We start from the raw sequence: 20,318 nt of genomic DNA on the forward strand, positions 1-20,318 counted from the left end.
ATCTTAAAACCTAAACCCTAAATATGACAATATTGAAGTGCTCATTGAAAAACTAAATATATGTGAAAATCATTTATTTGAATAAAAGTGAAAGGAAAAAACAATTTAGAAGGGTGATTTTGAGTCAAAAATTGACCATAAAACCACCCCACTTTGGTGGATGAGGAAAAAGAGAAAACTAGGGTTTAAGAAAATAAGGGGCGGCTGAGTTATAACATATCTTTGTTAAGTTGTTTTTGGCTTTGTTTGATAAAATTAAGGTATAAGCTAGCTGATAGATGAAAAGTTAGCTGATAGCTAAAAAGCTAATAGAATAAAATTAAAATGTTCGGTAAATTTAGTTGTTGTAAGTACAAAATAACATTAAAGTACATGATTATTTTATGTGAGTTTGTAGTTATTTTTGTGAGTGGGTAGTTTTTTTATTTAAAAAAATAAAGAAATAATAAAATTAAAATAATAAGGTCAAAATTGAAATGAAAGGTAAAAAGCTAATGAAAAAACTATAAGCTAATGAAAAAAGTTTGTTATCAAATACCTCTAATTTTATGAAACAGACCTATAAGCTAACATAATAAGCTATAAGCTAACTTATTTGTGTTACCAAATACACTTTGTATTAATTTTGATTTTGTCTCCGATGATTTTTATTTTTTATATAAATAATATTTTTTCCTTCAAAACATATTATATTTTAGGATGATCAAAATTTTCTTAATAATGACATGTAAAGAAAAAGCAAATCAAACGATAAATTTATTCAAATGATAAGGATTTTGATCCCTTAAGCAAATGGTCAGGGTTTGACTATTGACTCTCGTGTATGAAAAAAATTCGATTGAGAAAGGAAAAATGATTATTTTGTATGCTCCAGAAGATTAGATCAGAGGTGGAAACTTTATACCTACATGGTACTAAAAAAAAAAGGAGCAAACCAAATCCTTATCTATTTTTTTCCCTATAAAAGGAGGTGAAGTAATGACTGTGTAGTACACAACTAGCTCACATTATACTCTCTATAATTTGGAACTTTTGAGCTATATAGCTAGCAAGGGGAAAGCTAATACTTCTCTAGCTAGCAAGTTGCTACAAGATGGAGAAGATGAATCCAGAAGTAAAAGAAGATGATGAGATGAAATGGGTTCATGATTCTTCTGTTGATCATAAAGGAAGTATTCCACTTCGAGCTTCAACTGGTTCTTGGAAAGCTGCTTTTTTCATTTTTGGTAAGGAAATAATGTTTCCTAATTGCTCTTCTCCTATCTAAATTATTGCATTCAATATTAATAATAATATGACTAACTTTGTTGTTGTGTTTTCATTATCTTCCTTTAATCATCAAACTTTCACCAATCACTTTTGTGATACTCACATCATGCATGTACTTTTTATCTACTTCCATTTGGCTTTAAATATACTCCCTCCGTCCCAAAATATAAGGGAAAATTGGTCAACTAAAGTTGATGTATCTAGTCCAGATTTTTAACCAAATACATCAACTTTCTTTGACCAATTTTCCCTTATATTTTGGGACATAGTAGTATAAGATAAGATAAGATCAATTTATCAATTAGTTGGAAAAAACCTATTCTTAATATCTATCTAGTTTATTATATTTCATTCCACTTATATATGTATGAAGCCAATGAGTGGAGTATACATTTGCATAATTTTTTATTGACACAATGCAAAATGGAAAAATATATCACATTTTCTTTTTGACACAAAGCAAAATGGCAACATATATCGCAATTAATTTTAGATAAGAAATATAACAATTAATAACTCTATTAGTAAAATTTAAATTAATAAGAAAAAGTTGTACCAAAAAAACAAGTTAATAAGAAAATTTTAGAGAGTGAAGCCAATTTGTTGACAATGGTTTATTAATATTAAGAAATGGTATTTTTGCACTCTAATAAAATGATTCCAAGGGGCAATCAAAAACTTTGATATTAGATCTTTTGTGGGTTCTCGGTTAACAGGTTTGTGATTGTTTCGAATGGTATATTTGATCGGCGTGTTTGAGTAACAGTAATCTAGACGCGTATGAACTTGAACTTAAAAATTAAACGTAAAAACAATAAATTGCCGGAATATAGATTAAGTTCATATATCAATCGAGAGAATTTCAACATATTTTAAGAATGATATATTACTAATTTCATTATTAAATTTAGTAGAAAAAAAATAGAGTGGAAGTTATTATTTTTTCATCTCTATTCTAAAATTGGCCACTAATTACTATATTTGTAGTATAGAAATTGCTGCAACATGAACTTATACTTGTACCTAAAATTCACAATAATTCAGAGCAGAAATTCATAATGAAAATAGAATGCATAAAGATTATGAGACATCTACCCCATTTAGAAAGTTAATTACTAGCAATGGATATATATGCTTCAAAAAAAAGTATAAGACTGGATTGTGGACAGCACCACATGCGCACATTAATTGGTTTATAGTGTTTGGAGAAGTTTGAAGTAATCATCTACTTTATATATGCTCATTTGAATTTGTATTTTTTTTCCCTTTCTATATGTTTCATTCGCAAGAGATAATTCTATTTAAGATGGAATTTTTAACAACTAAATTACTCGACAAAAAAAAATAATACTAAATGTTGGTCCCTCATTTTGTCTGGGTATATAAAACCTCTTCCGCTATCCAACCTTTGATTTTTTTGGTCAAGCAGCTTAATGGCTAAGTGAGATGATCGAGGTTCGAACTCCGACCTTCTACGTATATAATGCAATCTACTTTTTTTCTCTTATATGTTTTCTTCACCAAAGATAATCCTATTAAGATAAATATATAGGTTCTTTCATTTTAGTTGTCTCAATTTAAAGAAAGAAATTTAATAGAGATAAAACTATAGATGTTAATTAAAATGTAAGTAAAACGATTTAGATGTTTAATATAACATCAAGCCATTTGCAAAAAGTTCTACAATATCACTTGGTTGGATATATTGTCAGTTATTTAGACAATAATCATATGATAATTTCCAGCTTAAAATAAATTATCAACTAAAACCTTTAAACCAATTAACAATAATTAAAATATTTCATTGATTTGATTTTCAGTCCCATTTTTAAAGAGAGATAGTAGTAATTACTAGTATGATCAATCCACTAAAAGCGGTGAATTCCCAGGAGCACTAATATTATCATGTGAATTTTTTGGTACACATGTGGATATGTATCGATATATTTATTAACGTGAATAATTTTGATTGGTTTACGAATAGTATTTATTGATTTTTCTATAATAATATTATTTGTGGACAAATCACAATCATTCATCTAAACCATGTACCGGTACATATCCACATAATATGTATACCACTATGTTCATATTATTAATGAATAATAACAAATTCCATAATATTGTACCCAAAAAAAACAAATGTCTGTTAACCACACAAATTTGTCTTATTGTATTGACATTAAGAAATTAAGGTGCTATATGCTATTGGTAGTGATTCTTTTTTAAGATGCTGACCCTTTAAAGCAATTATTACGAATTCATTATAAAAAGAAAAAACAATTATTACGAATTATGGTTTCAACTTTAAAGTTTGAAAAAATTAAGTTGGGTTTACTGTGTTGGGACAATTGTAATTAGAATTTGACCTTTGTCTTTCTAGATTATCAAGTTATACAAAGACTGAGTGAATATTAGTGTTCTCTTTATCTGCCCTGCTTCTATTTTTAAATCCAAACTCAATCAACCCAAATTTTTTCTGTTAAATTTGTAACGAATTTGAACGGATACGAATTTTCTTGTCATGATGACAACTATACTTTGTATAGTATCTCTTCCCTTATAATGTATATTTTGCTTATAAAAAAAATATCCAAACAGTAACATTTACTACTAAATATAGTATTTTTTTGGTTACATACTACTAAATATAGTATAATATAGGTGGATAAATTAAAACCTTATATAGATTTTTTGGAACAAACATTAAAACTTTATAGTTATCCTATTATGTTGTATTTTCGGTTTTTAATAAAAATAACTTTGCTTTAATTAACCAACAATGAATTAGTCCAAGTGGTAAGAGTATTGGTCCCTTTAAATATGTGGTCAAAAGTTTGATTTCTGACTCATACGTATGAAGAAAACTCGATTGGGAGGAAAGAACTCATCTTGTGTGCCCCACAGGTTCCCCGATGAAGATAAGCTCCTCCTTCTCTTTAAGCTCTTTATTGTAATGGTTGGAATACCCACAAAACTCTTCTTAATATAATATTCATTTGCTTATTCCAAAAAAAACAAACGATGGTGGAAAATTAGTATCAATATCATGGTAAGAAAAACTTTGCTTTAATTGTTCTATATTCCTAGTCATCTTTTTAGTGTATATACTAGATAATGTAAAATAACTTTTCTATTATGTTTTATATTTCATAATTCATATGCTAATCCATTATCCATCTATCATGATATATATGTTGCCTGAAGTGGTTGACCTCTTTCAATTTTTTTTACTAAAACAAATGATTTTGATTCATTCAAATTGGTAAAGTACATCAGATTCAAGTACAAATTTAATATCGCTAAAAACGAAAATGATGAATCTGCGAACAAACTCACATCATCCAAGTTAATAGCATAAAACGACATACTCATGCCTACAAATAATGTGATAAAATTAAAGTAATCGGAATACCTATGTTTCCGGATCTGCATCTTGGAGAACTTAATCACCGTGTAAATCAGTAATTGACCGAGGTTGATCTGTCAATTCAATCAAACGAACACTACAACAAACGGGAATACAAACACCGCACAAAGACGGGACGACGAAATAAAATAAAATAAAAAACACAAAAAAAAAATTTAATCTATGTGAAAACCACTTATATAGATTAAAGCAAATAGAAAAATATGCAAAGAGGTGATTTTGGATCGAAAAAGACTCAAAATCACCCCATTTTTTATGAAAGGACGAGAAGAAAACTTAAAAAAAAAAGAGGAGCTTATCTCTCTAGGGCGGCTTAGTGATAGATGAAGGAGATATATGTTAGAATTATGTGGGTTGACCTCTTACATTGTCTACCACAAAACTAATTACTATGTCTCTTGAATATATGTAAATATCCAAACAATTAAAGACCCACACATTCCACTAGTTTACAATATTCCTACTGCACTAGGGATGCAAATGATTGAGCTATCATGTCGTCTTTCTTTTATTGGCTTAACAATTATACTAAAATATATTTTGTTAGTACTGTAGCATAGATTATTTTTAGTTTATAGCAACAATTTAGTGAATATTGAATATTATTTGTGGATTGATTTTTCTGTATTCATATTCACTACTACAAAAAAGAGTTTTAATAGCGCCCATTTAATAGCGCTTTTTTGAAAATGCTATTAAAAGATTAAACGGAGCCCTTATTATAGCGCCTTTCTAAAAAGCGCTGTTAAAGCCTTGACCCAAAGTACATATAATAGCGTTTTGTTAGAAACCGATATTAAAGACATAAACGCGCAGCTTTATATTAGCGCTTTTGAAAAAGTGCTGTTAAAGCTAATACCCTATAATAGCGCGTTTTACATAACCGCTATTGTAAAATGAAATTAATAAATAAAAATTGTGGTGGGTGGGTGTCGAACCCTGGTCCTTGGTTCCTAAATCATCATATAATAAAAAACACATAAAAAAAAATAAATAAGCAGGGAAAAATTTATCACTAATTTATCACCACGATCTTCAATCCACTTCAAGGAAAAATTGAATTCAAACCCTAGAAAAAAAAATCAATGTTCTTCTAACTTCTTCAAACCATTCCTAGCAAACATTGAACTCAAACCCTAAGATTCAAAATCGATCGTCTTGTGGCTTCAAACCCAAAGGAATCTCGGTCCTCTGTAATCAAACTCAGAGCAAACGGAACTCAAAGAGGTTGATTCCCAGATAAATTGAAGTTAGAGCAATCGGAACTCAGATAAGTTGTTTCCCAGATTAATCGTTCAACTCGTCTTCTCCAATCACACTCGGCAATTCTAATATCCAAGAACCCATAAACCACTTTGAACCCTAACCCATAACCCAAAAATCATCTTCTCTCCAAGAACCTTAATCCAATAACCCACGAATTTAACCGTCACCATGCTTTCACAACTCAAACTGCCGTCATTAAGGTATGCTTACAATTGAATTTGCAAAATTGATTTAATTTAGAAGACAAAGTTGTTTTTGGGTGTTGGTAATCACCTGTTATTTTTTCAACTGTAGTGGTGTGTTTACAATTGTGATTTTTAGTGGAAGATATTAAATTTGTGATTTTCAATTGCACTTATTTTTAGTTCATTGTTCCATATCTACTCTAATTTTCAATTGCTATAGAAGCTTATTCCACTTCTTACACCAAAGTAGTATGACAGAGCACTTAAAGTGACTCATTAAATTTGACTTATTTTTAAAGGGGTCATTGAGAAACTGTAAGCCACTAGACAACATGACATATATTGATCCAACTGTGTATGCGAGCTATTACTGAGTATGCATAGCAGTGGAGTCACTCTCTGATTCACTCAAACGGGTATGTTATTGACTGTGAAATGTTTTGTTGATATATTTATTCCTTTTTTGCTGTCTCAAATCATGAGAGTTACATGAGAGTTCATAGTAGTCTATGGTTTATTTTCTATTTATCTGCATATATGATATATGATATGATATTAGTGAATGCACATTTTTTTTATAATCTGTTAGGATTTGGCATTTGATCACTTTAACTATTATTATATTCAGTTTCAATTTCTTACTTTTGGGTTTAATTTGTTTACCTTATTATTATTTTTATAAAAAAAATTTGTGTTACTGATTTTTAAGGTTTGGGTCCAAAGGAAGAAGAACACAGTAGCTTTTTCCACAAAACCAAAGCAAGTTGCAGAGTCTAGGTGACTCTCTCATCTTTAATTATGTGATTGCGTGTTACAAATTTTCATTCAATTCAATTTATACCAACTAATAATAATAATTCTTATTTATGAATCTCTTCTTCAGTGGATTTAATAATGTGGAAAGATGTTTCAAGATCAGCATTTGTGTTTAGTATTGGAACATTCATTATAATCTCATTTTCTTATGCAAGGGATATATCAATTTGAGGTTAGAAATCTACACTAAAGAGTTTATCTTTTACTGCTCCAGAACTGAAGTTTTTCTGCAGTTGGCAGTTTTGGCTAGATGTGGCAGTTTCATAACAATTTGGAAGATGGCTAAATTCGGTAACTTTTCAAATTGTACTGTATAAGTCTGTTCAAATTTTTTGCATTTCAATTCAGTTCTTTTTTTTTGTGATCTGTTAGGATTTTGCATTTCTGCACTGCTGGGAGATAACATCTACAACTACCTTGTTCAAAAAAACATCTACAACTACAACTTTCGAGAGCTACTTGCCCATCCTATTGTGAGTATCTGTTGATTTTGTTGTTTGGAATGCCTACTCTTTCAAGTTTCTCTACTCCACTCATCTATTTAGGTTACTATATACTTATGTAGGTACTAGGTATGAGTTGAAGTTATTAATCTAGCCTTATTCTAGTTACACTGTACATGTCCTAAATTGATTAAGTTAATGCACTCCATTCACCATTTTATCTATGTCATAAGTTTCTCATTAAATTTATTTGTGTTGTTATAAATTTCAAGTGTTAGATTTGGGCTTGTTTATTGTAGAATAAAAGTTCGATACATATTTCCATGTCCACTTTTAGTTGATCCTTTCCTCTAATCAGAAGAACGACCAAATGTATGCAGGGGTTTTAGATATCCCTTTGTACTTTGAGCCTTGTTTTAATGTACTTCAGTGATTCCAATTTGTCTTAGAAATGCTGATTTCTCTTTTACTATCCACATGGTCTTTTACTTCAAGGTTATTATTATATTCGGAGAACTCTTTAGTCAAGGTATGTTCTCTAATGTTGGACTTCTTTAGTCATGGAAACAAAGTATCACTCACTAATGTAATCTAGCTGTTTTTCTTTTAGTAAATTAAGATAAGTCTCAGAGAACATAACCATGTTGAATTGTGAGAAAAACAATAAACAAAAAGAGATACAAAAGCAATCAAAGTTTTCACGTATTGTCTTCTAGCAGAGACGGAGGGGTATATTTTTTGTCTTGCATATATTTGGCACATCCCAAGCGCCGACAAGTTTTTATATAACTTTAAAATGCCTCAATAGAACCTGTTATATTCATATCACATGAGTAATTTCATGATAATAATAACTTCACATTCTCATTCATGTTCATTATAGTGTTTGTTTCAAGACATTTGAAAGTCCTGTTATGATTAAGCCATGCATTCGAGCGTTGTAGATTGAAAATGGAATAAATCTCTATTCAGCAACAATTCTTATATGCCCAGTCTCTGTCGAAGGTGCTTCATTTGAATCAATAAGTTATATAAATGATGCAGCACAAACCTTAAGGTATCCAAGTGGAGTGTAGGTGAGAATTAATATGAATGTCAAAATGGAAGAGCTCAACTACAGGTTATATGTCTCTTAATTGATATTAAAGCTTTTGGTTATTAGTTAGTTTATGTTTTTCCCCCTTTCTTTTTAATTTCATTATAGTTAATTAATTTTGTTATAGGTTAGTTTGTGCGAGACCGCGACCGTCGTTGTTCCATCTCGTCGAACCTCCATCTCCATCCTTATCAATTAAGGTCTTCCTGAGCTATTTGCATTATGTGCTTTGTCACGCTTGGAATTGGAGAGTGATGCTTTCGTAGTGTTTCTTTTTCTGCTCTTTTGTTATTATAGGTTTCAGTTGCACTATTAGACACGAGTTATTGGATCAATATGTCATGAGCACAAGATATTGACTATATTGAGTATATTTTTAATTTTTCAGGGACTACATGAAAACATCAGAGGTGTTGGCTTGGTTTGGGAAATGGTAGAGGAATGCTTAGGTTAATTTTAATTTGGTTGCTTTGGTGTTCTGAACTCATCAGCTAGTTGCAAGAAATGGTCTGTTGGGAGGTTATTATTCACGTTGTAGTAAACCAATTTTGTTGTCTTGTGCTGGTTGTTATCTTATTAAGGTTGAGAATCATATATAGGAAGGACCTTTGTATTAGCATATTAGCATAATTGAGTTTCTTTTGATGGTGATAGTTATGTACTCAGCTTGAATATTATATCAGTCCAAATGTATATTACTCATGTTATATATTGGAAAAGTACTTTTTATTCTCTATAAAGTACTTGATATTATTTGCTATATTTTAAATTTTAAAATTAAGCTCCAGGTTACATATATTAAAAAAAAAAAAGCACCAGGTTGAATTAAAAAAAAATAAATCATAAGACATACAATAGCGCTTTCATATAAATCGCTATAAAACGTTTAGAAAAAACAGCCTTACTATAGCGCTTTAAGCACGGGCGCTATTAAAACTGGAACCTTTAATAGCGCTTTTCTCATAAACCGCTATTAAAACCTATTGACAAAGGCATTAAAATACGCGTAATCAGTTATACTATAGCGTTTTAATACTTATAATAGCGCTTTTTGAAAACGTTATAATAGGCGTGATACCTATAATAGCGGATCCATCAATAGCGCTTTTAAATGCTATAAAAGCCAAAAAAAAAACGCTATAAAAGCCCTTTTTTGTAGTAGTGATTGCTAAGTATTTAAATTATATTAACTACATTTAGAATAATCATTTAATAAAATATACTTCTCTTAATATCAATGCATAATTCTTTTTGCCATTTCAAAAATATATCCCTCTTAGTACACCTTGTACTTAGGGGTTGATTGTTTAATAATAGTTCATTTTGCCATTTCAAAAAAAAAAAATCTGAGTTTTAAACCTTAGTGTTTTTTTTCTTTGTATTTTTCTTTTTGTGTTAACTATTCGGTTCTCAGAGAAAGGGTCCTGATAATTCAGAGTTTAGTTAAAAGGTAAGTAAAGTATGATAAAAAATTGTTCATTCAGAAATCGAACTCGAATTCATTCAAAGTTTGTTCTTTAATAAAGTTCATTAATTACTTGAGCTCAATTATTAGTATTATTTTATGAATATATTTTTATTTTATTTTTGTCAATTAACCTAGCGGCTAGAATTTCACTTTTAAAAGTGAATAAGTAAGAGTATCATGGTTCGAATACCGGTCCATAGGCGGTTGAGCAATAGATCGAAGAGGTATCTCTAACAAAGGGAGAAGACCAGAGGTATAGATCCAATAAGTCAGTCAATCTCGTAAGTAGACTTTCCTTTTCCTGTACAGCTAGTAGGCGAAAAAATTTACTCGTGCAATATCCTTATTAACTAAGTTATGCTCACAGAGTCACAGTGACGTTTATGAGTATGTTCTTAAAAGAGGGATAATTGAATTATGTTTTCATTATAGTATTTATTATAAATTAGATATAAGATAATTAGATGTATATTAATTAAGAAATAATTAGATGTAGTTAATTTTTTTAAAACAATACATACAAATCTCATAAAAAGGAACAAAGGAAAATTCAAGAAGTGTCACATCTCTAAGGAAATAGATAGTAACCATTTACTTATGGAAAAAATCTACTACAAGATTCTGAGTATCAAAATACTGAAAAAGAATAGAATTGCACATGAATGCTTTATGTACAAGTGGTACTTAGAGTCCAAGATTAGGGATGTATGGCTCAAGTTGCTTATTCTCTTCGAAATAGATCTCAAGTATGTGGTAATCTTAACAATGACTAGTGACAGAAACACTTACTTAGACACACTCATTTGAGCACAAGATTTAGGCACACACACATACAAATAAAAATAAATTAAAATTGTCACATCAATTCCACTTTAACCATTTTATCTTTATTTTTTTAAAATTTTTTGTGAGTGTGCCTAACACATATAATTTATGTTTGTGCCTATAGTAGACTTTCTCGTGACTTAAGACATCATTTCAATTATACAATTGCATCTCAAATCGCTGACTTTTTCTATATTCAAATGGTTAACATTATTACTTGAATTTGCAACACTAATATTAATCATTTTCAATTCCATGAACAAAATTTTGTCTGCACTTATCATATACTTTATGCTATACAGCAGGGGATGTTTAAATTCCAATATTTCCCCTACTTTAATTTTATTGAATTTGCATTACACGGCTTATAGGATACTTGATTTTTTTTGTCAGATAGTTTAGTTGTTAGAAAATTATCTTTTAAGATGAATAAATGGATGTAGCAGGGTTTGAACCTTAATCTCTGCATATTACATGCAATGTCCCTACCAACTCATGAGCCATGCTCACAAGACTAATATAGGAGACTTTAACGATATAACAATTAGTTGTCTGTAAAACACAATTAATGATATCATAATTTGAAAACTGTTTGTTTAACTATAGTTAGGCTATATTAAATTTTTTTCCCCTCGTGTTTCACTTTGCTTTGTAAAGTTTTTTTCCATGTTCTATATTCTTAAGAGACCAATGTCTAACTTTTGTAACACATAAGAGACTAAAATAAAACAAAAAATAAATGTTATCTACTACCACAGTAGAACTTGTTAGTTAGGTCAGATGTTATGACCGGGGGTTCGAATCCCGGTTCCTTCACTTCCACGTGAGTTTATAATGATTTTGTCATTTCGTCTATGTACAAAAAAAAAAAAAGCTTAAAACTAATGCAAGGGAACGAAAGTGTAATTTGGTCAAATTTTACATTCATTAACCACAAGAGAATGATTAATTTCGGGATAATTGTTTTCAGCAATTGAGTTTAGTGAGAGATTAAGCTACTTCGGAATAGCAACTAGCTTAGTCCTTTATCTCACAAAGGTTATGCATCAAGATCTTAAGACAGCAGCAAGGAATGTTAATTATTGGGCTGGTGTCACAACTCTGATGCCACTATTTGGTGGATTCATAGCTGATGCATATTTGGGTCGTTACTCCACTGTGTTTGCATCTTGCATTGTTTATCTTATGGTAAGTTCAATCACTATACCATTACAACTTCATTAGTACATTACTGCTTTACACTACTATTGTTGTTATTGTTTAATTTTACATAACAGTTCCTAGAGCTGTTAAAAATGGGTCGGGCTGGTGGGCCGGCCAATTAGCCCACAATTATGGATGGGTCAGGCCTCAAAAAAGGTTGCCCAAATACAATCGGGACTTTTTTGCCCGGACCCATTTAGCCCATATGTAAATTGGGCTGAGCCGGGTTAGCCCATTGGGTTTCGGACCAGCCCATTTAGTCCATATTATGTTGTCTTTTTCCTCCAAAGATTCTTACTTACAACTTGTTAATATGGTAAAAAAAATCACAGGGTTTGGTACTCCTTACACTATCATGGTTCTTACCAAGCTTAAAGCCATGTGATCATACTAACATGTGCAGTGAACCAAGGAAAATTCATGAAGTGTTTTTCTTCCTAGCAATCTACTTAATCTCTATAGGAACTGGAGGCCACAAACCCTCTTTGGAGAGTTTTGGAGCTGATCAATTTGATGAAGATCATATTGAAGAAAGGAAGCAAAAAATGTCATTTTTCAATTGGTGGAATTGTGCTCTATGTAGTGGACTTATTCTAGGAGTAACCCTTATTGTTTATATACAAGATAACATAAATTGGGGTGCTGCTGATATCATTTTTACAGGAGTTATGGCTCTTTCACTTATCATCTTCATTATGGGAAGGCCTTACTATAGGTATAGGATACCATGTGGGAGTCCTTTGACTCCAATGTTGCAAGTTCTTGTTGCTGCTATCTCTAAAAGGAAGGTTCCATATCCTTCAAATCCTGATCAATTGTATGAGGTTCCCAAGTTTCATGGCAACAATAGAAAGTTTCTTTGCCACACTAAAAAACTCAGGTATGTTCTACTTAAACTAGCGGTTGTTTACCAAATTCCTACGTAAACAGTTCCATATTTATCACAATTTTAAAAATGACTCAATTGAAGTGCTAGATAGCTACAAAGCACTGACACACAAACGCGAGACACAGCATTGACAAGTCGATACCAACAATAATTGATATAATCACCCGTGTCAGTGTATGTTGGGTTTCAAGTATGAATGGTTAAGTCTCACATCGACTATGAATGAGAAGAATGTTGGATTTATAAGAGAGGTAACCTATTAATCTAATGCCTTAAAGTTTTTGGTGAAATGTGGCGTCTCCCTCTCTTGTGGTCCTGGAGCATTGGCTCCATTATTTCTTCCGAACTCCCCCGGACTCTCCAACAGTGTCGAACATTGAAATATGTCTGTCAGCAGACATGTATTCAATCAAAAGTGTCTGTGCTACAATAGCAAGTCTTAAGTAGCATCGACACTTTACATTGAAGGCATGTCTGTTGTACGACGCATGTCAATGGCACCGATTATTCCATTTTTTCAAATTATTGTTGGTATTGACTTTTCAGTATGTTAGTGCTTCATAACTAGCTACACTAAGGTTTTGCTTCCAACACTCTTTCTATTATTATTTGTTGAATTTCATGTGGACACCTCTAGTTCATGTGGATGCTATTTCTTGTGTGATGAGACTTGGGACCTATTTCAAAAGTCAACAAACTCACACCAATGAGAGAGTGTTGGAAAGAATGAGTCAAACATTGTGTTCCTAAACTTCTCATATGATTTGTTTTCAGATTTCTTGACAAGGCAGCTATAATTGAAAATGATGGAAATTTAGCAGAGAAACAAAGTCCTTGGAAGCTAGTAAATGTAACCACAGTTGAAGAAATGAAACTAATAATCAATATGATTCCCATTTGGGTATTCACTATACCATTTGGAATAAGTGTGGCTCAAACATCAACATTCTTCATCAAACAAAGTGCTGTATTAAACAGAAAAATAGGCGAAAGGTTTGAACTTCCACCGTCTTCAATTTTCACAGTTGCAGCCTTAGGAATGATAATTTCTGTGGCCATTTATGACAAGATTCTTGTACCTATCTTAAGAAAAGTAAATCAAAATGAGAGAGGAATCAACATCCTTCAAAGGATTGGTTTTGGAATGTTTTTCACTATTGCAACAATGATAGTAGCAGCTTTAATAGAGAAAAAGAGACTTGAAGCTGCTAAGGATTCACTAACAATGAGTGTCTTTTGGTTGGTTCCACAATTTCTAATTATCGGTTTCGGTGACGGATTTACTCTTGTTGGATTGCAAGAATATTTCTATGACCAAGTTCCGGATTCAATGAGAAGTTTAGGAATAGCTTTTTATCTAAGTGTGATTGGAGCTGCGAATTTCATTAGTAGTATAATGATAACAATTGTTGATCACATAACAAAGAAGAATGGGAAGAGTTGGTTTGGTAAGGATTTGAATAGTAGTAGATTGGACAAATTTTATTGGCTATTGGCAGGTATAACTACATTGAATTTGTTCTTGTTTGTGTTCGTTGCTCGAAGATATTCATACAAAAATGTGCAAAAGATTGCAATTGTTGATTCTAGCTGTGATAGCAAAAGTGACTGTGGCAAGGTAGAAAATTCAGTTTGAGTTTGTTACTAAAATAGGGGAGAACCTGAGTTTGATTCTTGGTGGGAACAATTTTTGGTCGGATTTTACTTACCTCGCGGCCTAACTCTGGATTACCGGGGCTCCTTCCTCTGGGAACCAGAGGGTTAATATAAAAAAAAATAGGGAATGTTCTACTTATAGTATTTTATCAAATATATATCTTTTGATTATTAGCAATTTGTATTTATGTTGCATATATACAACTTTATATTATGCTCCCATCCTTAAAATCTCATATTGTTCATCATGAAGAGCACTTACATTTTATCCCTAAATTCTCAACTCAACAAATTAATGTGCATATGATAACTGGTTTTTGAATACAAATTTTAATAAATAAGGCATATAGGTCTCTCATATACATAGTTGAAGATTAGTAAAAGCCTGGTTTGTTCAAAGCAATGTTTTAAAAACCGAACCGGACCGGCCGGTCCGACCGGTTCGACCGCGAACCGGTGCCCTCGGCGGTCCGGACGACTAGCAAGAACCGCTAGTCAGTGGAACCGGTCAAGAACCGGTGGGAACCGGTGTGAACCGGTGTGAACCGGTGAACCGGTGAACCGGTGAACCGGAAAAACCGGCCGGTTTTTCTCTCACTTAAAAAAAAAAAAAAAAACTGATTTTTTAATAAAAAAAAACGATGGATTGAAAGGTTTTTTATTTTGACAACACGATGGATTGAAATTGAAAGGTTAAAAAATCAAAAATCTTTCCTTTCCAACCATAGACTCAAACACGTGAAAAAATTATATGAACGGTTCAATATAAACGGCTCAATAACGGTTGAACCGATCCGACCGGTTGACCCTTGAACCAGTTGTCACAACGGTTCGACCTCCGGTCCGGTTCTTAAAACATTGGTTCAAAGATACATATTTTAGCAACTAACCTTTGTATTGTACATCGTTTGTATCCAATATTGTCGATCGGTATTTAGCTGCATGCATCATAACTTCCTATGACAAAGAAGAAATGAGTAGTTCAACAATGAAAAAGAAGAAAAAACTACAGCAATGTCGTCAAAGAGTATAGCTGAAAAAAACAGATTAAATATGTCATTTGAAAAACTTTAAAACACGACGTTCAGAAAAATGTGTCCAAATAGGTGTTTTCTCTTTATAGCTGAAATAACAAACTTGGTTCCCTCTTGCTCTCATCTTCTTTTCCTGCATACTCTACCTATTATGTACTTATGTTATTCCCTCCCTAGCAGTTCCTAACATGATGAAAAAGTTTGTATTTTGTCATTTACTTAACCTAAATACACTAATCTAACCAAGACATTGGGCTCAAGTGGTTAATGAACTCTCCCTAGGACATATTGTTCGGGAGAACCCGAGTTCTATTCCTGGTGGGAATAATTCTTGGCTAGACTTTATTTACCTCGCAGCTAAACTCTGGATTACCGAGGCCCCTTCCCCTGAAAACCAGAGGGTTAACTAAGAAAAAAAATACACTATCCAACCTTTGGTTTACCAATTGTTTCTAATAAAGTGGTTATATGGTTGGTAAGTTTCTTTGTGAAAATATTTGCTTAACAAAAATTCAAATAACAGATGTTTCAATGTACATTTTGAAAGTACAGTACTCTGTAGTTTGATGGATCATAAAATTAGTAAGATAAATGATAATGGGGCAAAAGAAAATGTGACGTAATTTCGTGTCCCTAAATTCATATCTATTATCACCAATTTAGTTCTCAAACAATTAAAATCAACTAAAAGTCAGTCCCTAAAATACCCTCCCATCCAACTAGTCAGTATCTTCCATTAGTAACCCCTAAAAAACAACCATTTAATCCCTAAAATGATAATCCTTAATATTTTTGTTCCTCGGGAGAAAAATGGTACTAACCTGTTGGATATGCCTTGAAATCTCGGTAATAAGAAGTCGGAAAATCATGTTTTTGGGAGATTTTGCCTGCTCACGCCCAGGCGTGGAAGCTGGCGCCCAGGCGTGCAGAACTGAGATCAATTCTGCCTTCTCACGCCCAGGCGCAACGCGTTTTGACAGCATGTGTTGTTTTGCTGTTTTTTTTTTGGGAAAAATCTTTTCTTGGAGGGTATTCTGACTTGGATTTGTTTTATTTTAAAATAGATTTGTTACTAGTTTTTTGGCATATATTTTTCTATAAATAGGGATCACTTTATTCATAGAAAAATTGAGAGAGAGTGAGAGAGAAAGGGAGCAACAATATAGGGTTTTCAATTAGGATTTGCCGCCGACACAAGGCTAGAGTTTTAGAGAGAAACAAGAGGGGGTTGTCTCTTGGTATAACTCTAGGGTTAGGCAAAGGGGATTGATTACACCTTGGGAAACACTTATCAAATTGAGTCTCTTGGCCACGGGAAGAGATTCGGGTTTTGGGTAGAATTAGGATTAATTCTTGTAACCCAATTGGGAATTTCTTTGTAGCGTTACTCTTTGATATAGTGGAACGGAGGGGCTGCTCTCTCCCCCAGACTAGGCCATTATTGGACCGAACTGGGTAAACAAATATTGTGTTCTTTCTTCTCCTTTATCTTGTTTATTGGTTATTATTATTATTGCTTATTCCGCTTAATTATTGGTTGTTGTTCTATTGCTCCACACATCAATTTCTTATCATTGGTGTGATTTTAAGACGAATTCACAATAATTGGCGCCCACCGTGGGGCAATTGGAACAATTTGAAGTGAGCACCATGGTTTCTAAGTCGGATATCGAGGGACTTTCCGAAAGCAATTTGGAATTGTGGAAAGTGAAGATGGAAGCAATTTTAATGTTCGAGATGATGGATAAAACATGGAGTGTTGTTATCTGGTGCCTCGAAGATAAAAGGTTAATGGAGATCGCGAAGAAGGTCGACCTGGAGAGGCGGTGGTAATAATACTCGGGTTACTATCTGAAACAACAACTTTATTATGCGGAGGTGCTAGTGGAAGTTGAGAATCGTTTGAGTGTTGAGTCATCGACGTTGGATGCTCCAATCACATGTGGTCAAAGAATGAATACTTTGAGACTCTAGAGCTAGTTGAAGGTGAAGTCGTTCATCTTGAAAACGTAAAGCTTGAAGGTTTAAGGTATGAGTTCAGTTTGTCTTACGAAGTTTGACAATCGTGAGTTTCTTTACACGATGTGAGGTATGTTTCTAAACTTAGATGCAAAGATAGTTGGTTCTACTATTGGTCATGCATCTATAACTAGTGGTGATTCTCATAATGTGGTTGAGTTGTGGGACTTCGGGTGGACCTGTTAGTGACATGAGTTTAGTTGGACTAGTGAACAAGGTTTACTAGGTGTTGAACTGAACTAGAATTGTTGGAGACTAACAATAGCTTGAAGTATGTTTCAGAGGAGTTGAAGAGGTCTTGCATGTTACAAGGTGGAGATCATGGTGGGTATACTTTGGTGGAAACTCAGTTTGAGGTGGAGTCTTCCAATAGTGGTAGACAGTCAACATTAGCTCTTGGCTATCTAATCGGAGATAGGGAGAAGAGTGGTATTGTTGAACCAAAGAGGATGACCATGGAGACCTTGTCGGTTATGTTTCAATTGTGGCTGAAGAAGTGCAAGACCTTGAGAGGATCTTCAGGGAGGCAATTGAAAGCAACAGGTGATCAGACTTGGTAACTTGTGAGACTGCTGGAGGTAGTTTGATATAAGGAGAGTTTGATGTTGCAGCTTGTGGAACCACCTAAAATTCCAAGGTTGGTTTGGAGCCAAGCAAAACTTCGAGAGTACGGAAGGCATTCCGGGGTCGAAGAGTGGTGGAGGCTTGTAGGGCTATCGCAAAAATCCATGGATAGTCATAGGCAAGCGATTCTTCAGGAGGACGGAAAAGGCACAATCCGGGGGCTGAAGAGGGATGGTAGAGCTTGTTGAGCTATCTAAAATTCCGATGATAGTTAGGAGCAAGCGTTTCTTCAGGGAGGTACGGACTTGACCAGTTCGGAGTCTGAAGAGGGTGCGGTGAATCTTGTGGGGCTACCTAAAATCCTATGGTAGTGGGATGCAAGATCTTCATGAGAGCGGAAGGCATTCTGAGGATGAAGAAGGAGGTACGATCCAGTGATCTTGAATAGAAGATTCAAGATGGAGAGAGCAGCACGATGGTTGATCGGATCACCATTGATTTAAAGGCAAGGTGGAGAATTGTTGGATATGCCTTGAAATCTCGGTAACAAGAAGTCAGAAAATCATGTTTTTGGGAGATTTTGTCTGCTCACGCCCAGGCGTGGAAGCTGGCGCCCAGGCGTGCAGAACTGAGATCAATTCTGCCTTCTCACGCCCAGGCGCAACGCGTTTTGACAGCATGTGTTGTTTTGCTGTTTTTTTTTTGGGAAAAATCTTTTCTTGGAGGGTATTCTGACTTGAATTTGTTTTATTTTAAAATAGATTTGTTACTAGTTTTTTGGCATATATTTTTCTATAAATAGGGATCACTTTATTCATAGAAAAATTGAGAGAGAGTGAGAGAGAAAGGGAGCAACAATATAGGGTTTTCAATTAGGATTTGCCGCCGACACAAGGCTAGAGTTTTAGAGAGAAACAAGAGGGGGTTGTCTCTTGGTATAACTCTAGGGTTAGGCAAAGGGGATTGATTACACCTTGGGAAACACTTATCAAATTGAGTCTCTTGGCCACGGGAAGAGATTCGGGTTTTGGGTAGAATTAGGATTAATTCTTGTAACCCAATTGGGAATTTCTTTGTAGCGTTACTCTTTGATATAGTGGAACGGAGGGGCTGCTCTCTCCCCCAGACTAGGCCATTATTGGACCAAACTGGGTAAACAAATATTGTGTTCTTTCTTCTCCTTTATCTTGTTTATTGGTTATTATTATTATTGCTTATTCCGCTTAATTATTGGTTGTCGTTCTATTGCTCCACACATCAAGTTCTTATCATTGGTGTGATTTTAAGACGAATTCACAACATAACCAATTTTCAAGTATAAGCATAATTGACTAACGGAAGAAAAATCCAAGAAAATCAATATAATGCTTAAGTAGTAGTTGGATTAAACTCAATTTTGGTAAAACTGTTTCCATTCAAAAGTGAGTAAATAAATATTGTGTAAAATGGATTTGAAAGAATGAAATACCTCAATGACTGAAATGCTATCTCATGAGTTTGACGATTTGATAGTGTCTGCAATGAATTCCTCTGTTTTGAATGAAACAAACCTAACTGCGAGAGTGAGTATTAGAGTTTCAAATATTTTGGATATCAATGTGTTTTATTTTTTCTCCAATGCAAAAACTAATCCCAAAACAAAAATGTTTTTTGAAGTTTTTTTTTTTTTTTCAAAATGTTATTTCAACACAAATTTTTAAATAAAAATACGACAAACCTATGTATTTCTGCACATAGGGAAAGAATGTGGATGTCGTGTTTTTGTCCATAAAAATGTGTTTATATAACATAGTTCATCCCAAAATAACCGATGTATCTACGACTCAACTCATGCCATATTGAAAAAAAATTATTCAAGAAAATTGAATAATTTGTTGCGACTCAAAACAGAATTGTTAGATGGTTAATATTTCAAGCTTGTACTTTTAGAAGCAGGGTGAATCTCTGGATCTAACAACAAAGGTAATTTCTTCAAAATGATATAATAATAATAATAATAATAATAATAATAATAATAATTGGTTAATTATAATAAGGAAGTGGATTAGGTTGTCTTGGAAAATGTCCTTAAGAATACAAAATGAAATTACAATTTTACAAGTATAAAATAAAGTTAGAAAAGAGATTGACAATGCTAAGTTGTGTTTACTCATTG

The 20,318-nt window shown here is 33.0% G+C and overlaps 2 protein-coding genes and 1 long non-coding RNA gene across 21 annotated transcripts; 2 read left to right on the forward strand and 1 right to left on the reverse strand.

Annotated features, from left to right (window-relative positions):
• The first annotated feature begins 914 nt into the window (after positions 1 to 914).
• On the forward strand, positions 915 to 14,768 carry LOC123888969 (protein NRT1/ PTR FAMILY 5.6-like). The gene is made up of 4 exons (XM_045938145.1): positions 915 to 1,226; positions 11,769 to 11,986; positions 12,334 to 12,881; positions 13,665 to 14,768. Exons 1-4 carry the CDS (start codon positions 1,094 to 1,096, stop codon positions 14,524 to 14,526), a joined length of 1,761 nt encoding a protein of 586 aa, XP_045794101.1. The 5' UTR covers positions 915 to 1,093; the 3' UTR covers positions 14,527 to 14,768.
• LOC123888970 lies at positions 4,205 to 9,265 on the forward strand. 19 transcript variants are annotated; one of them, XR_006802403.1, is made up of 8 exons: positions 4,205 to 6,165; positions 6,450 to 6,566; positions 6,860 to 6,927; positions 7,034 to 7,257; positions 7,339 to 7,439; positions 8,354 to 8,529; positions 8,633 to 8,705; positions 8,894 to 9,202. XR_006802403.1 is itself a non-coding variant. In XM_045938147.1 (7 exons), exons 3-7 carry the CDS (start codon positions 7,115 to 7,117, stop codon positions 8,483 to 8,485), a joined length of 249 nt encoding a protein of 82 aa, XP_045794103.1. In that variant the 5' UTR covers positions 5,812 to 6,165; positions 6,450 to 6,927; positions 7,034 to 7,114; the 3' UTR covers positions 8,486 to 9,242. The 19 variants fall into 19 exon arrangements, 2 of the variants coding, with proteins under 2 accessions (XP_045794103.1, XP_045794102.1); XR_006802398.1 differs by having other exon boundaries at positions 5,812 to 6,165; positions 7,034 to 7,138; positions 7,200 to 7,257; positions 7,339 to 8,529; positions 8,894 to 9,242; XR_006802409.1 differs by having other exon boundaries at positions 5,812 to 6,165; positions 7,122 to 7,257; positions 7,339 to 8,529; positions 8,894 to 9,264.
• Positions 14,769 to 15,404: 636 nt separating the features above from the next.
• Positions 15,405 to 19,974, reverse strand: LOC123888971. Its single transcript, XR_006802411.1, has 3 exons — positions 19,881 to 19,974; positions 19,632 to 19,717; positions 15,405 to 15,503 (listed from the first exon to the last, which is right to left on the reverse strand). It is a non-coding gene; the product is annotated as an uncharacterized LOC123888971 (long non-coding RNA).
• Between the last annotated feature and the right edge of the window lie 344 nt (positions 19,975 to 20,318).

Source organism: Trifolium pratense, linkage group LG6 (genome assembly GCF_020283565.1).
Source record: "Trifolium pratense cultivar HEN17-A07 linkage group LG6, ARS_RC_1.1, whole genome shotgun sequence".
NCBI classification, from domain to species: Eukaryota; Viridiplantae; Streptophyta; class Magnoliopsida; order Fabales; family Fabaceae; genus Trifolium; species Trifolium pratense.

What these genes read in the sequence shown, in the direction of transcription:
- LOC123888969 (XM_045938145.1), top strand. Translation starts at nt 1,094, where the DNA reads ATGGAGAAGATGAATCCAGAAGTAAAAGAAGATGATGAGATGAAATGG. An exon ending in AGCTGCTTTTTTCATTTTTG is followed by an intron (nt 1,227 to 11,768) that starts GTAAGGAAATAA and finishes AATTGTTTTCAG; the next exon opens with CAATTGAGTTTAGTGAGAGA. An exon ending in CTTGCATTGTTTATCTTATG is followed by an intron (nt 11,987 to 12,333) that starts GTAAGTTCAATC and finishes AAAAAATCACAG; the next exon opens with GGTTTGGTACTCCTTACACT.
- LOC123888970 (XM_045938146.1), top strand. Translation starts at nt 7,115, where the DNA reads ATGCAAGGGATATATCAATTTGAG. An exon ending in AAGGGATATATCAATTTGAG is followed by an intron (nt 7,139 to 7,199) that starts GTTAGAAATCTA and finishes GTTTTTCTGCAG; the next exon opens with TTGGCAGTTTTGGCTAGATG. An exon ending in TTGGAAGATGGCTAAATTCG is followed by an intron (nt 7,258 to 7,338) that starts GTAACTTTTCAA and finishes GTGATCTGTTAG; the next exon opens with GATTTTGCATTTCTGCACTG.